Source organism: Protopterus annectens, chromosome 9.part0 (genome assembly GCF_019279795.1).
Source record: "Protopterus annectens isolate FY-2018-M chromosome 9.part0, PAN1.0, whole genome shotgun sequence".
NCBI classification, from domain to species: Eukaryota; Metazoa; Chordata; order Ceratodontiformes; family Protopteridae; genus Protopterus; species Protopterus annectens.
Genome location: NC_056743.1, coordinates 256,706,887 through 256,724,001, shown reverse-complemented (window position 1 = coordinate 256,724,001; position 17,115 = coordinate 256,706,887). Strand labels below are relative to the sequence as shown.

The 17,115-nt window shown below is 47.3% G+C and overlaps 1 protein-coding gene across 7 annotated transcripts in view; it reads right to left on the bottom strand.

The window, feature by feature from the left end:
• Positions 1–17,115, bottom strand: part of CAPRIN1 (cell cycle associated protein 1) — a 2,078,829-nt gene that overhangs the window by 1,164,569 nt on the left and 897,145 nt on the right. For all 7 annotated transcript variants that reach the window (XM_044082838.1, XM_044082839.1, XM_044082842.1 and 4 more), the window contains 2 exons: positions 15,338–15,390; positions 15,165–15,254 (listed from right to left, as the gene is read on the bottom strand). In XM_044082838.1, the coding sequence (XP_043938773.1) occupies positions 15,165–15,254; positions 15,338–15,390 (143 nt within the window). The remainder of the gene's footprint in view (positions 1–15,164; positions 15,255–15,337; positions 15,391–17,115) is intronic.

The window sequence follows — 17,115 nt, the reverse complement described above, 5'->3', positions numbered from 1 at the left end:
CAGAGACACTCTCTCTATGAAAAATCAAGTATGGACTCTTGATACATAAAGCTTGAAGCTCAGAAATACGTCTGGTAGAAGTAATAGCGACCAAAAACAAGGTTTTCTATGACAAATATTTGAGGTCGCAAGAAGAGGCTGGTTCAAAAGGTGCCATTGTCAGCGCTTGTTAATGATAAATCCCATGGTTGAATAGGTTCTCTAAAAGGTGGCTTCAGATGAAGGTCTTGCACAATTTATGGGACATGAGAGAAATCCTGGACACACTCATGAAAATTAGTAATTGCAGCCAAATGAACTCTAATGGCAGAGGCTGACAGAACCAATTGAAACAGGTCAGCTAGACAGTCTAGTATTATCGACACTGGTGCTGAAAATGGGTCTACTTGTTTATCTTTCAGCCAACAGGTAAATCATTCCCACTTGCTCAGATAAGTAATTCTAGTGGAGGACTTATGAGTACTGGTAAAGAAAGATCATTCTGCCTGGCAATCAAGGGAATTGGAGTAGCCAAGCCGTTAGCTTCAGGCTGTTCAGGTTGGGATGAATCAGGTTCTGTGGGTGTGAGATCAACTCCGGGATTGGATGGAGGATCCATGGTCGATCTGGTAGGTGAGGCCAAAGGAATGGGAACCAAATCTGTCATGGCCAATATGGTGCTATGAGGATTACCTTGCTCTTCAACTGCTGGGCTTTCTTCAGAAACTGGGGAATGAGAGGAAAGGGCAGAAATGAGTAGAGAAGACCCGAGGGCCTATTGTGGACTAGAGCGTCCCTGGGTGACTGTCCCAGAGGGGGAATCAGGGTCAAGTAGTTGCTGCATTTGTAGTTGGCCGGGGATGCAAAGAGGTCGCAGCTAGGATAGCCCCAGCGGTGGAAGATCTCCGCCGCTATCAAGGGATTCGGGGACCACTAGTGAGGTTGTAGAATGCACCTGCTGAGTCTGTCTGCTATCACGCTGGAACTCCCGGGAATGTTCCAGACAGCAGCAGGGGACGGAATGCTTACAACGCCAGAAGCACAGCCCTCAGCTCTAGAACAATTATATGCAGATGGGCCTCCGGTTGGGACCAAGTGCCTTGGACAGTGCTCCTGACATAGCACCCCCCCCCAATCACATCAGGGAGGCATCCGTGGTCACTGTGGCCTTGGGTTGCTGGGGGCAAAAAGGGTGAGACCATTGAGAGATTATGCGTCATCCACCAATTTAAATCCTGTTTGCACTTGTGGGTTACTCGAATCATGGCTGAAAGAGGATGCTGAAAAGGATACTATTAGGTGAGCAGTAGCCATTGTAGAAGCCTCATGTGTAACCTGGCCAGGGGAACAATGGTGATGGAGGCTGCCATGGAACCCAACAGCTGTAGAACTGAGTGAGCCGTGGATTTTTCCTTTGAAAGGATTGGAATTAGTTGTTGCTTTATCCTTAAAATTCTGTGCTCTGGAATAGCAGCTCTGCAGTTTTGTGTCCAAGATAACCCCTATGAATTCTGTCGACTGAGATGGGGTGAGATTGGATTTTTGCCAGTTTATGGTTATGCCTAGCCTTTGAGCAGCGAGGAAAGAGTATGCCAGGACTTTTTCCAGTAGATGTCTGGTAGGGGCGGAAATGAGCCAGTCGAGGTAAGGAAACACCTGGAATCCTTGAAGTCGCAAGTGAGCTATGACAACTGCTTTGCACTTCGTGAACACACTGGGGGGGGGGGGGGGGCTGCAAAGAGTCCGAAGGGCAGTGCTCTGAACTGGTAGTGACTGGCTCCCGCACGAAAGCACAGAAATCTTCTCAATGACCTGCCCACCTTTATGTGATAGTACGCATCTTGAAGATCTACAGAGCACAACCAATCGTCTTTTTCCAAAAGCAGGAGGATAGACTGTATAGCGACCATCCGGAATTTTTGTATTCTCACAAACTTGTTCAATACACTGAGGTCCAAAATTGGTCTCCAGTCCCCAGTTTTCTTTGGCACCAAAAATAGTCTGGAGTAGAATTCGGATCCTATCTGGTATAGAGGGACTATTTGGATGACTCTTTCTTAGCAGCTTTTCTACCTGTAGTGCTGCTTCTTCCCTTTGACTGGGTGGAACGTCGGGAAGATTTTCCACCTCTTCAGGAGCGCTGGTAGGATTGACCAGGGAATGAATCCCTGGAACACTGGTTACGCGGTCCCTCTCTGCCCCGAAAGGAGAGTCTTTCCCTGTGACTTTCCCCCTCTGCCTCTGGGGGAAAACTCAGCCTGTGTGTTACGGAAAGGACTCTGAGATTTCTTGAACCATATCTTCCCACTCATTTGGTTTCAGGAGAAAGCACGTTGAGGGGAAGAATAATGGACACCTATGGCAGAAAAGGTCTTACCGTCTTATTCACATCTGGCCAGTGTGCTTTTAACTTTGGGCCCTAACAACGAGGAGGGTTCATAGGGGGCATTAAGAAAGGAAGACTTAAAAGGTTCCGCGAGTTGCACAAGCTCATCCAGGCATGTCGTCTCAAGACCGCAGCTGAACCCACCGCTCTAGCTGCTCCTTCTGATGCGTGACATATCAGTCGCACAGAGGAGTTCGATATAGACTCAATGGTGGCTAGCTGAGAGGCCACTTTGTTATGGACCTCAGACACTGCACAGCCAAGGTTGAGAGCTCAGAAACAAGATTCCATTGAAGCCTGGTAAAATGTGCATACAATTCAGGGACCCGATAGCAAAGGTCGCTGAAGCAAAAGTGTGCTTCCCTATTCTGTCCAGGGCCCGGGACTCTTAGGCAGATGGACAGTCTGGCTTCCTCTTTCTGCCAGATCCTTTTTTGTTGCGGCCGCCACCACCAAAGTATCTACAGGAAGACACGTGGACCAATTTGGATCTGAAGCAGGAGGGGACAAGATCCTATCAGGCCTCCGAGGAATAGCTTTAACAGTATTAGGGGCCTTCCAAGCACGCTGCAAGATTAATTTGACAAGTTCATCGGCAGGTGGAGTAACCCAGGAGGTAGGGGGCTGGGCGCGAAAAGCCTGCAGGAACACAGATTCCTCAAGGGTCGGGATTAGAGGGCTGCCAGACACCTCTCTGAGGATTTCAAGGATATTGCCAAAGGATACCTCAGAGGGTGACCGAGGGGATCCTTCCCCCCCCTCATCGAAATCTGTCTCTTCAGTGAGAGACTCCTCTGTGGAGTCCATGTGCTTCCTCTTACACAAACTTTTCCGGTTGGCCTCCTCAGCAAGAGAAGCTGCGGAAGACAATGGGAAAGAGGATTCCTGAGGCTCTTGCACCCGGTGTCCGCTAGGTGCGACTTGTGAAACCAGTGTACCCGAGGAGGGCGGAGGTACACAGTCCAGTATCGCCAGCAGCAGCGAAAGCCTTCTCCATCAGTTGGAAGGCTGGTCCACCCGGAGAGGAGCGTGTGTGTCAAGGACAGGGGGCACTCCTCCCCTAAGTAGCTCAGCCTGCCAACTTGGACTCCCTGGACGGCTGTGGAGTAGCAACCTATGCGTATCACAGCTGACATCCTGGGTCATAGCAAAACTTACCTGCCACGAAAGCAACAATGGTTCCTTAGTAAGATCCATAAAGGGAACCGTAGAAGGGGAAGACTGTACTACATCCACGGACTTCAAAGGCAATGAAGGAGGAGAATAAGAAGGTGTCTTTGGAGATGGGTGACCACCTCCCAAGGAAGGCTAGTTCCTGGGGGGTAGAATACCTCTGGCCAAGAATGCCTGGTCCACAAGACGCAACACATGTTCAGAAAGACTTCTAGTGGACCTCAACGAGACTGAGGGAGAAACAGGCCTGTCCACAAAAGAGGCAGACTCGGTGTCCATCTCATCTGATCGCACAGAGGACAACAGTGCAGAGAAAGACTGAACTACTGTAGTCTGCACCAAAGGGGTCATTGGTGCTGATGTCATTGTCTGCACCAACACAGGGATCGGTGCAGACGAAACTGGAACCGACAAAACTGGAGTCAGTAATAAAGGCCTCAGTTCAGAGGAAGATCTCGTAGCTGACGCGGTCAAAGTCTGTGCCAACTGAACAGTCGGTGTCGATACAGTGGTAAAGGTCTGAACAGAGGAGCCCCTTGGTGCCGATATGTAGAAGGCTGCAGGAGAGGACGGAGCCGAAATCACTAATGGAGCCGAAGGCTTCGGTGCCGAAGGTCTGGGCACTGAAAGCACTGGGGCTGACAAAGCTCCGGAGCCAAAATTTTAGCCTTTTTAGATTTTGGTTGTTGAGAGTCCCCAGCCGGGGACGAAGGCAAGGATTTAGCCTTAGTAGAAACATACATTTTCTTATGGTCTTTAGGAGGGGTTGAGACCTCTGACCCAGAAATAGCTTCTGAAAAGGGAGATTTTAGAAGTCCCTTCAGTATCAGCTTATTTTTCCTTTCTAACAATGTTCTATTAGAAAAGTTTTCACATATAGTACAAGGTGGTTTAACAGACAAATGGGAAGCTCCTAAACAAACACCGGCTTTCTGGGAGCAGGAGGTAAAAAGTCAGGGGCAAAGCTAGATTCAGAAAAGGCATCATCAACAAGGTCTACTACAGGAATTATGGCTAAAGGCCTGTGCTGGAGCAGGATTAAGAAATCCTCAAGTCTCTTTTTAGAATCAGAGAAATCCTGACTTTCCCAACGAAAATGCTCCCAGAGAGAATGCAAGGTTACACCAAAAGAGAAATCCTCTGGGGGGAAGCAGAGGGAATAGAGTCCTTAGCATCAGAATCCTCAAAGGTAGACAAGGGTAAATCCTGGTCATCAGAGGAAACAGAAAATTCAGAATCCTGGTCAGAAGTATCAGCAAACTCAGTCCTAGGTCTTTTAGAGGGGAAAGGCTGGCTTCCCCTGATTAAAGTAATACGGTCTTCAGCCATTCTTATTTGAATTTTAGGCACAGAGGCCTGACCATGTGGTCTGGGCATTAGTTTTCTAGGTATGGTTCGAATTTTAGGCCTTGAAGATGGCGTCTGTTTAATACGCAAGTCAGTAGGCCTGAATACACCCCAGCACAGGGCTCTGGACGCATCCAAGGTAGACATATCTGCAGATTACACGGTTGAAGCATCTCGTGGCATATTGGACTCCAAATGGGTGTCAGTAGAGGCCTGCAAATCTGAAGTAGCGGGTATCAGGGGCTGCAAAAGTGCCTCATTGAGTACCGGCGAACTGACGACTAGTTTACAAGAGTCTTCGTCAGCTTTGGACCTAGGCAGCCTGTCTGTCTTTATCTGTGTTTTTTCAGAAAGTCGGTAGTCGGATGGCTTACCGAAGACATATCAGGATAATTGAACCGAGCACCAAAATATTTAGAAGCGAAAATATACCGACGGATAGTTCGTGGGTTAAATAAGGGACAAAACAGACAGCGAGGTATGTTGTGATCAGGGCCAAGGCAAGGAATACAGTACGAATGAAAATCTTTGAGGTATTTGCTTTCCACAAGTTAGGCAATTATTTACTTTTACTGACATCGGTTTAGAGCAAGAAAAAGTTTCCCCAATGGGGTACTTAGCTTTTATTTGAAGACTTCGGTTCTGAAACTCGAAAATGAGAAGTTATGTACCTACCAGAACGTTCCATGTTAGTTGTCTTCTCGCCTTCTTTCTTGCTGGATGGGTTCGGAGCTGATCCTCGGCTCAGACTCGGCCTATACTAAAAATTGAGAGCTGATTTTACCGGCTCGTGGTACCCTATATCCCATAATGCTAGGTGCCAATTACCCAGATCTCGTTTGGTAGTTGAAAAACCTTAGCAATTCTAGCCCCTAAAAACGAGGGGAGAAGGGGAAGGAAAAACCTTCCTAGTGTAACTAAGAACTCACAGCTACCCAAAAAGGATAACAAAAAATAGGCTTCAAACTGTGTAAGGTGAAGACCCCCCCCCCCAAGAAAAAAAGGGGGATCCTTTCGGTCTGTCCAGGCTAGGGGGATGGTGGGTGGGACACAAGAAAGAAGGCGAAAAGAAGACAACTAACATGGAACGTTATGGTAGGTACATAACTTCTCAATGTTAAGTTGTCAATCTCGCCTTCATTCTTGCTGGATGGGACCGCGTCCCTAGCACCTTCATCCCGGGTGGCTCATCGGAACAGACTCTTGAGAACGGTGGAACCAAAATTTGCCCTGTTTCTGGAGGCCATGTCTAATTTGTAGTGTGAGATAAAAGTATGAGGAGAAGCCCATGTGGCTGCCGCTCAAATAGAATCTATTGGCATTCTAGCTTGAAAAGCTGTTGACGTAGCTAGCTCTCTGGTTGAATGAGCTCTTGGCCTAGAAGGTAATTCTTGATGTCTGAGCTTATAGATAAGGGTAATCACAGAGGACAGCCATCTAGACAGGGTTACTTTGGATACTGGAAGGCCCTTCTTACCTTCCGCATAGGACAGAAATAGTTGTTCAGATTTCCTGGTTTGTTTAGTTCTGTCCAGATAGTAATGGAGTTGACGATGAACGTCCAGACAATGCAATTTTTGCTCCGCCCTGTTGGAGTAGTTAGGGAAGAAAACTGGGAGATCAATAGTTTGATTTAAATTTGCCTCAGAAGCTACCTTGGGTAAAAAGGACGGGTTAGTCCTGAGAGAGACTCTGTCTTTGTGGAAAACTAGATAAGGGTGACGAATGCAAAGGGCATGAAGTTCTGATACTCTCCTAGAAGATGTTATGGCGACTAGGAAGAGAGTTTTCCAAGATAGCAATTTCAAAGGACAAGAAGCCGCGGGTTCAAAGGGAGGGAGAATAAAGGAAAAGACTAAATTTAAGTCCCACTGCGGTGGGGGATCTCAGATTGCTGGCTTGAGTAAAAAGATTCCTTTAAGGAAGGCTTTACAAAGCTTATGGGACATGATGCTGGAGTCCGATAAGCCTATGTGAAAGTTAGAAATAGCCGCTAACTGAACTTTGACTGTGGAGGATGAAGAGCCTGAATGAAAAAGTTTGGCTAGGAAATCTAGAACTGACTGAATAGGAGTAGTAAAGGGATCTATATTCCTAGCCCTTGCCCAGAAGGAAAAACGCTTCCACTTACTAGTATAAATCCTTCTGGTAGAGGACTTAAGGGAAGCTATAATAATATCATGCACATAACTGGAAATAAGGGGAAGCCTAGCTAGGGTTGGAAGTGGAGCAACCAAGCTGCGAGGTTGAGAGATTGAAGGGATTGGTGCAGCTGTCCCGACTGGTGGACCAAAAGATCTGGCAATGGGTCCAGATGCCAAGGCTGCTCCAAAAGATAACTATGCAGGAATGGAAACCATATTTGTCGAAGCCAATAAGGGGCAATGAGGATCATCTTGGCTCTCAGGGCGGTAGCTTTCTGAATTAACTGAGTGATTAATGGAAAGGGGGGAAAGGCGTATAGAAGTCCCAGAGGCCAATCGTGGACTAGAATATCTCTGGGGGGATGGCCTGGAAGGGAAAATAGAGTGAAAAAGTCATGGCACTTGCTGTTCTGAGGGGTTGCAAAAAGATCGCAGCAAGGTAGACCCCATGTCTGAAAAATCTCCTCTGTTACTGACTGCTTGAGAGACCACTCGTGTGGCATGAGAATAGCTCTGCTCAACCTGTCCGCTATGACGTTGGACTTCCCGGGGATATGCATTGCTATCAGAAACCACTGAGAAGAGATCGCCCACTGCCAAAGTCTGAGTGCCTCTCGACATAGGGGATAGGACTTGGTTCCGCCCTGCTTGTTGATATACCACACTACGGACATATTGTCCGTTTGAATCGCACTCGTCCCGAAGGGAAGAGAGTCTTGGAGGGCTTGCAATGCCAAAAGCACTGCTCTCATCTCCAGGACATTTATGTGCAGGTGGCATTCGAGAGATTGCCATGTGCCCTGGACCGTCCTGCCCTAAAAATGCCCCCACCCCCACCCGATCAGGGAGGCGTCCGTTGTGACCGTGGCAACCGGGGGGGGAAGGAACAAATGGTCTGCCCTGAAGGACTTGAGGGGAGACCATCCACCAGGATAGGTGTTTTTTGCAAGACAGAGTTATTAAGATGTTGTGTGTCAAAGGAAGCTGTTGGAAGGACCAATGGGAGAATAGCATCTACTGAATGAGCCACATGTAGAAACGAGCAAGGGGGCGTAGCGTCATGGCCGCCGCCATGAGACCTAACACTTTTAGGACAAACCTGGCCTGGATCCTCTTGCTCTGAAGGAGGATGTGCACATGATTCCGAATATCCAAAACTCTTTGGTCTGTTAATTTTGCTGAGAGCTGTACGATGTCCAAAGTGGTGCCTATGAAAGTAATAGACTGACACGGCAGACTTTTCGAAATTTATGGAGATACCTAGCCCTTTGCAAGTCTGAATGGTGTAATCTCTGGCAAGAAGAAGCTGATGCCTGGTGGTGGCAGTAAGAAGCCAGTTGTCTAGATATGGAAACACCTGGAATCCTTGACGTCTCAGGTGAGCCGTAACCACTGCCATGCATTTGGTGAACACTCGGGGGGGGGCTGTAGTGAGACCAAAGGGCAGGGCCCTGAATTGATAGTGACTGGTCCCTAGCCAGAAGCGGAAAAACCTTCTGGAGCGCCTGTGCATCTTGATGTGATAGTACGCATCCTGAAGGTCCACTGAGCACATCCAATTGTCCTGGCCCAGAAAGGGTAGAATGGACTGTAGCGTGACCATCCGGAACTTCGTTCTTTTCACAGACTTGTTTAGTCGGCTGAGATCCAATATTGGCCTCCAGTCCCCTGTTTTTTTTGGTACCAAAAAGAACTTTTGAGTAGATTCCGGATCCTAGTTGGTCCGCTGGGACTGGCTGGATGGCTCTTTTTGTTAGCAGTTTTGATATTTCTAGTACTGCTTGTTCCCTTAGACTGGGTGGAACGTCTGGGAGGGGTTCTTTTGGCTGAGCTGGGGTGTGGATAAAAGGGATTTTGTAACCCTCGGATATAATCGACTGCACCCATTTGTCTTGTGCGAGAGAAAGCCAGGCTTTTGGGTACAACGATAATCTTCCTCAGACTGCCTCCGAAGGTGGACAGTCGGGCAGCTTCTCAGGGATGCTGGAAGGGTTTATCAGAGAGAGGCTCTCTGCTACCCTGGTTCTGCGGACCCTCCCTCTGCCTCTAGGGCGGCGTCTGATGTTGCCCCCCCCCCCGCCTCTAGGGGGGAACTGACCTCTTGCATCAGGCGTGACTCCCTGTGATTTGCAGAACCACATCTTTCCACTCTTTTGACCCTTAGGATGTGGTCTAGACAGGGTAGAAAAACAGACTCCCACGGCAGAGAGAGTCTTGCCATCCTGTTCGCATCTGGTCAAAGTATCCTTCACTTGAGGTCCAAACAATGCTGAACCATCAAAGGGGGAGTTAGTGAATGACGCCTTGAAGGGGTCTGCAAAGTTGCAAAGCCGCATCCACCCCCATGCCTGCGGCTCTACTCGCTCCATCGGCTGCATAGGAAATAAGCCGCACAGAGGAGGTGACAATCGAATTTAGGGTTCCTAGCTGGGAGTTGATTTTGTCTTGGGACCCCCGCAGCTGTTGGATCCTGTAGGGCATCACCCATTTCTTTGAGAATGTCTCTTTGAAGGCAGGTGAAATGGCACAAGTAATTCAGCGATCGCATGGCGAAAGTTGCTGAAGAGAACATCCGCTTGCCGTACCTATCCACAGTCCTAGATTCCTTATTAGGAGGATGGATAGGTACTGAAGGATCAGCCAGTTCCTTCTTAGTGGCTGCAGCCACCACCATGGCATCAACTGGGACACCTTTAGCTAAAAACTGTTTATCTGACGGGGCTGTGATAAATTTGGAAGGCCTCCGTGGGGTAGGTTCCATTGTATCAGGGGCCGTCCACGCCTTCCGCGCCACTTCCATAAGGGGGAGTCAAAAGGCGGAGACACCCAGGAAGTGAAAGTGCGAGAACCAAACGCCTCCAGGTAAACAGACTCGTCCTCAGAAGGATTAAGGGTAGACCAGTTCCCCCTCTGTTTGAGGATTTCAAGGATGTCAGAAAAGGAGACATCCTCAGAGGGGGACTGTGGGGACACTTCAGACTCATCCAAGTCGGTATCAGATGTGACTGACTCAGGGGAGTCCACATGCTTCCTCTTACGTGTTCTCTTTCAAGGGGGTTCACCTGACGGATCAGGGGAAACCTCGGAAGAGGAGGATATTCCCAATGGAGAAACCTGAGGCGTTGGATCTCTACAGTCGGGAACGAGAGAGTGGGCAGAGACCACAGCAGGCACTACAGTGGGAGAAGCTGATGGAGCCGACCGTGGAGCAGGCACGGGGGCCAGTATGCTCCTCAGGACCTCAAAGGCGCCCCTATCTGGCAGGACAGAGGGCTCCCGCTCCGAAGAGATAGGAACCCCAGCCGGCACCGAGAGGGACGGCTCTGAAGCCGATGTAGGGGCCGAACTCACCAACGCCGATGCTCCAAGAAGGAGAACGGGGTCGGACGAGGGTCCGATGCCACTCGCACCCTCGGAGCCAACGTGGAAGTCCAAGCGCCCGGATCCTTCCAAGGAAGGGACCATGGAAGAGATCGGAGCAGACGACGGAGCTGAAGGAGGAGGTATCGGCTCTGACGTCTCAACGGTCGCGGCTCCGAGAAGCTCTGGCTCCGAGCTCTGGGGTAGAGTCGGAGGAGGAATCGAATCTGGTATGGGTATAGCCACTGTCTGTTGAGAAGGGCTACGAAGCGTTTGGGCTAGTGCCTGAGACTTTAGGAGTCTGCTAACCACCCTCTCGAGGTCATGGTCCGATAGCCTGGAAGACAGAGAGGAATGGCTCCGCTCCGAGAGTAAGGGCGATCTCTGAGCCGAGTGAATGGACTCCAGGGACGGAGACCGTGATCTCTTATGGCTGGAAGATGGCACCAAGACAACTAACTGTGCCGATGGAACCGTAGACACATCGGCTCCAGCCGGAGCCGATTTGGAAGACAAAGTCTTGGAAGCATCGGCTCCAGCCGGAGCCGATGAAGACTGCGACACAGCAGTATCAGCTCCAGCCGGAGCCGATAGCGAAGCAGTTGGTGAGCCACCAGCCGAAGGCTTGGAGCACGGAGCCGACGGTTTGGATGGCTTCGAAGGTTTCCCTGGCAAGGACTTGGCCGGGGAACCTTCGGGCTTTAATAAGCCCCTCAAAATCAACTTATTCCTGCGCTCCTGCAGGACTCTTGGACTGAATGCATGGCAGGGGTGCCAGGCATTAAACACAAGTGTGACAGTCAGCAACATTTTCTGACAGCACGAGTCACACTTCTTGAAGCCCGAGACCTTAGTGTCTTTAGACATTAAGCTGTTGAAGGAAAGATAAATTCCTAAGAGAAGGTCTAGACACACACACGCTCACACAAACAATTAAAGGTCAAGGATAACCCAGACATACAAAAATAACTGTCCCTAAAGGGAAACTGAGAAAAAAAAAAGGAAAGGCCTAAGGCCTAACCTTCAAAAGGGAAGGATAAACTCTAGGGATTATAGGGATTAAAGGGAGGACCCACGGAATAGTGGTATACTAAGGGAGGGTCTAAGTAAGTAATCTACTGAAAAAGGGGAGAGAAATCCTAAAAAAAATTGACAATTTTCACTGACCTGTAGAGCCGGTAAAAAAAAGCACCTCGCTAGCGAAAGCGGCAAACAAGATCTGGGTAATTGGCGCCTAGCATTATGGGATATAGGGTACCTCGAGCCGGTAAATTCAGCTCTCGAGCTTTAGTATAGGCCGAGTCGGAGCAGAGGATCGGCTCCGAACCCATCCAGCAAGAATGAAGGTGAGATTGACAACTTAACATCGTAAATTTCAGCAGTAGGCCGACCGGCATTTGCGAACTGCTTCTACTTCGGACACCGCACGGCAAGAAAGACTGATGCAATGGCATCAGCTGCATGCTTTATACCCCTGACGACCTGACGTCACAGAAGAAGGGACAGCAGACGATGGGAGGACTCAAGACTTTGTTAATCAGGCCGACTGAGGGCTACTGCAAGCAGATAACCCAAATTTGATGACTGCAACAGTGAAACACGAAGAACATCCACAGTGCAAGGTGTGTTTAGTTACTTGACTTGCAGAATGCATTATCTCTTGTAAATCTTTAGCTTATGCCCAACCAGGAAAGGAAGACTTTTTAAGGAATTCCAAAGTATGTTGCTGATATTTCAACATGTGGAACTGACAGTTTAGTGCCCTGATGGCAAGAGTAGCTGAGGTGTATACTTTTTTTACCCCATCTGTCTCGTGCTCAGGAATCCGTCTGAGGGGTGGAATTCTTAGCAGAGATTGCTTTAATTCCTTTAGGCCCTTGAGAAATGACCTTGGGGTCAGCTGTAGGATTTTTAAAAAAAAGGTGAATGTGTGAGTCAGGGACTCTATAGTACCCGTCTGGTTTTCGAGAGGAGGAGGAAGGGCATCAGGAGTCCAGCTCGACTCTAGGAAAACATCCTCCACAACATCCAAGACTGGGGGGGATGGCTAAGGGTCTGTGTTGTAGACGATCTAGGAATTCCTTGAGTATCTTTTTAGGCCGAGGGTAGTCCTGACTCTCCCACTGGAAAAGCTTCTTTAAGATATGCAGGGAAGAGGCTGAAGGAATGGAATCCTCTGCATCAGAATCCTCTTAAGTGGAGGGGTTGCATGTCTTCATATTCAGATTCATCAGATTTATCTGACTCTTGTTCAGACAAAACTACAGGAGACAGATCTCCTTCCTTTTAGAGGGGGTAGCTTGGCTTCCCCTGATTAGCATAAGGTCTTCCGCCATTTTAAGCATTTGAGACAGAGGCAGGTAGCAGGTGCCTGAGAGTGGGTCATGGGTTTCTTGGGTGTGGTTCATACCCTGGGTCTCAGAAACTCAGTAGTTTTACAAAGAATAGTAGTCGCGAAAGAAGATGTCTGTGTCGAAATTCGGTAGTGGGAAGGACTTCCTCGGAAGCTGGTGCCTGCTCTGCGGCTCCAGACGCATCCAAAGTAGAGACTGCAGGATCCTTAGTCGAAGAGTTTTGTGGCATACCGGAACCTAAAAGGGTCTCTGTAGCGGCCTGTAAATCAACAGAAGTGGGCACCAAGGGCTACAAACGCACCTCATTGCGTACCGGAAAACTGACTACTAGCTTAACAGAAGCATCATCGGTAGGTTTGGACCTGTGCAGACTGTCTCTATCTTCACATTTTTTCAGAAGATCTGCTGTCGGATGGCTTACCGAAGCCATATCGCAGTTAGAGGACTGTAAGTGAAACCATCTGGCTACAATAAGGGCCTGACGACACATACTTCTGGCATTGATCTAACCACAGAAGCGACGAGGAATGAAGTGATGCAGTAAGAGTTGAAGTCTGTGTGGTATTTGTTTTCCACAGGCAAGACAATTAACTTTTTTCTAAAATCGATTAGTGTAAGAAAAAAGGATGCCCAAAAGGTACTTGGCTTTAAAAAGATTTCAACTTCAATTCGGTACACAAAACGCAGGTAGCGGCAAACCGGCACTCGTGCGAACTGCTTCTGCTTCAGGCTCCATGGCAAGGAAGACTGATGTAATAGCATCAGCTTGCTTTATATTATACTACTGACAATCTGACATCAGTCTTCAAGCAACCGCAACCGACGCAGGAATACTATATGTCTGTGGTATTTGGCCCATTTCAGGGCTATCCTGCCAGGGATAACCCAAATGTAACGACTGCAACAGTGAAACACGAAGAACATCAGGAATGCTGGATGGGGAAGAGGCCATGGACCTAAAGGCCATGAAGGCCTGCATCAAGGATTTGGTGAAAGATTGCCAGTCTGGAACTCCCTCTGTGGGTGGAGGTAGGTGTTTAGTTTTCTGCTTCCTTTTTAAAGGAATAGCCTTAAGAGAAGGCCTGGTTTTAAGGGCCTGGATTGGAGTTGGGGCTTCAGGTAATGGGCATCCCGATCAGTTGTCTGGTTCCCCCTCGACATCAGTAGGGAACGATGTCTGAGCTGTCTCTGTGGACATGCTGGCTGTTACTTACGAAGCAGCTTCCTCGAGGGGAGTCGCCAAAACAGACTGCTGTAACAGACGTCCCTCAACTCCTAAACCGGAAGCTGGCGGGATGTCCTATGGCAGAGAAACGGAAGTACTAGGCCTTGGAACCTTGGCCTTTTTCCGTGGTGATTCTGCCTGGACGGCTGACTCGGGATCTATCCTGAGCGCTAGCTTTTTGAGCCTCTGGTTTTCTAAATACAGATTTAGGGCGCCAGACAGTTTTGGAGGGTTTTGGGTACAAAGGACTGACAAATAGTGCAAGAGTTATGGTCATGTTCTCGGCCTAGGCAGAAAATGCAACCATCATGTGTACCCTTATGAGGAATCGGGCACCTGCATAGGCATTTATCCTTCTTAACAGACATGGGCTAACTGTTGGGTACAGCAAATCAAGCTCAAGCAAGAATTTAAAACAAAATCCCCAACAGGGTACTTAGCTTTACAAGACTTCAATAGGAGCGAAGCAATCAATGTGACAATCTACTGGGGCTTAAGAGTTCAGAGGTCTGTGCCTGCAGACATCACATTTAAGGTCCCTGGTTTTATGGCCCTACGTATGACATCCCACACAACTACAGCAACCAGGTTTAAACTTTTGTATAGGAGCAGATGTTCGGGTCACTTGAAGCGGAGAATCCCACATTAAGAATACTGCAACATAGGAATAGGAGGACAGTCTGGTTTAAAGTAAGCTTAAATACCACATTAGGCATAAAAGGAGGATCAGTTCTCCAAGAAACCCCATCCCTATGGGAAATGAGAGGGTTGACTCACCATCACCCCTTAACCTATTCAAAAGAAATATTTAACAATGTTTGGGAAATCACAAATTCGCACCCTCAATCTGGCACAATGTCAATGACGCACAGAAGTAGACATTCAGCAAATGAATCCCCAACTTACATACCCTCCCCTTCTCCATAACCCTTAGCTACCTCTTTACTACCATCATACACACCCCCCAGGAACTCTGGGACAAAACTGGGCTGGGCTGCACTGTTGGGCTTGTGAAGACCCTAGTGGCCTTCAGCCTAGTATGAATGTATGAATCTATGAACTTATAAGAAAACTCAAAGTAGCATCTAAAGTCAAACAGGTTTCCTTTGCATGAAATGAAGTTCAGTAGTAACAAAACAATAGCACATACTAAGCCTTTTCATACCTTCCTGTGAAATGAAACTTCAGGCACTTACCTCAACTGTTTCCACTGCCCACTCTTCTACCTGTTCTTTTTCGCTGCTGCTGCTGAATTGTGTTTCTGCAATGAACTGTCTGTTGACAAACTATGACAAAAGAAAAGTCAAAACACATGTCTACAAAACTATGCAAAGAAATTCTAATGCGTTTGCTTACAAGAAATCCATACCTCTGTGGATTCTACCATGCATGGTTCACTGAATTCTTCTGTTACTTCAGGTTCTGTAAACAGAATGCCTAGTATTAAATTTATTGCAATGAAGGGCCGGTAAATAAAGTTCTTCTCATGCAGTCGAGAACAGTAACACTCAATGTATTCTTACAAACATAAATTTTTAAATGTTGTCTGTTACACATGCTGGCACTCTTCCAATGTTATCTTTCTCCAGTAATTAATTTCTTCCAAAACCATGTCCTGCACAAAAATTTGTCTAGATAATCTCTACATTGTTCATGTACATGTTGCAATGCAACTCCTATATCATTGTACTCTGAATTCTAAAGGAAGCAGTTCTACACTGACAGTACACTACAAATACATGTCTCACTATGAAAAAAAAAGATATGGATAATCAAAATTACACAGGTTAGGCCTATCAAGAATGTGGTTTTGCTGTAGTACCTTCTTTACCTGTTACCCTAAACAGCTATGAGCTAACATGAGAGCGTCTTCCACTGTATTTTAGTTCAAATTAAATGATTCAAACACCCAACAGCATAACAGTGCATCATGCCTAATTTGCCATATTCTGTAATCTGAATTACAGAACAGAAAGTCAGTCAAAAGGCTTCATATCTTCAGGTAATTCAGTGCTAATTCTATCCTACATATTTTCACAGTCCATTTGAAAAAAAGAAGAAAAAAAAAAACAATCAGTGTTCACAAAATGCTCTCATTTTTACATGCAAGCCCATCTTCCATTCATCTTTTACATCGCCATGTAACTCCTTGTTTACACAAGAAACTCTCTGTAATGAAAGGTTCTCAAAGGTCCGCCTTCTTGTGAGCATATAGTGAAATATCAACATTCATCTCAATAGGATCTATAGTTAAATCTGACCACAATCAGCCAACTGTCAGGATTAGTGGTCTCACTCCACTACCAAATAAAAAGTATGGTTGCGTCTGCTAACCATAAATGCAGAAGTTTAAAAGTGTCCACTGCAGCAGTAATAACTCCTTGTGATTTTCTGCTGTTGAAGTCCTGGACCGATATGAATACAAGGGATTTTTTTCCTCCTTCTAATGGGCAAAGGGATGTTGCTCCCATCAACATCAGGAAGTCAGGGTATAAAAATCATCTGCCAGTGCATTTTATCAGGTTTTTACGAAGGACTCATACTGTCCCCAGAATGGCCACTGTAAGGGAAAAGGGACCTAAAAAGGGCAGGGTGGGAGAGGAGGAACAGTACCAAGGGGCAACAGGAAGGGAACAGGCCAACCACCCCCAATGCAGTAACAGAATGGAGGAAAGAAAGACTACTCAGAAGTAATGACATGAACATCTACATTTATTTTAAGTATACAACTGCACTGTGTTAAATGTGTTGCAGTGTCGCAGCAGTATCTTTTTGGGAGGATTCCCAAAACTAACAATGGGAAGATGGAGAAGAACTAAGGGAAGGTTAGGAGGCCCTACAGGACTGCAAAGGCAAACCCAGCTCTAGAAAGAGAAATTATAGTATTTGGTAAAGTTGTGAACAAAGGACCATATTGCTGCCTACAAGATTTCCTTCGTAGATGTAACGAACCATCTGCTGTCGGGCAGCAGTTTCTGCTTTAGCTCTAGTGGACTGTGGCCTAATATCCTGTGGCATTTGTTTTCCATGATGTACGCAGCAAAGCCTGACACAATCAGAAATCCATATGGAGACAGTTTGCCTGATATGTTGGATACAAAGCCACAAACAATTAGTCTAGTTTTCTGAAATTTTTTGTCATGTCCA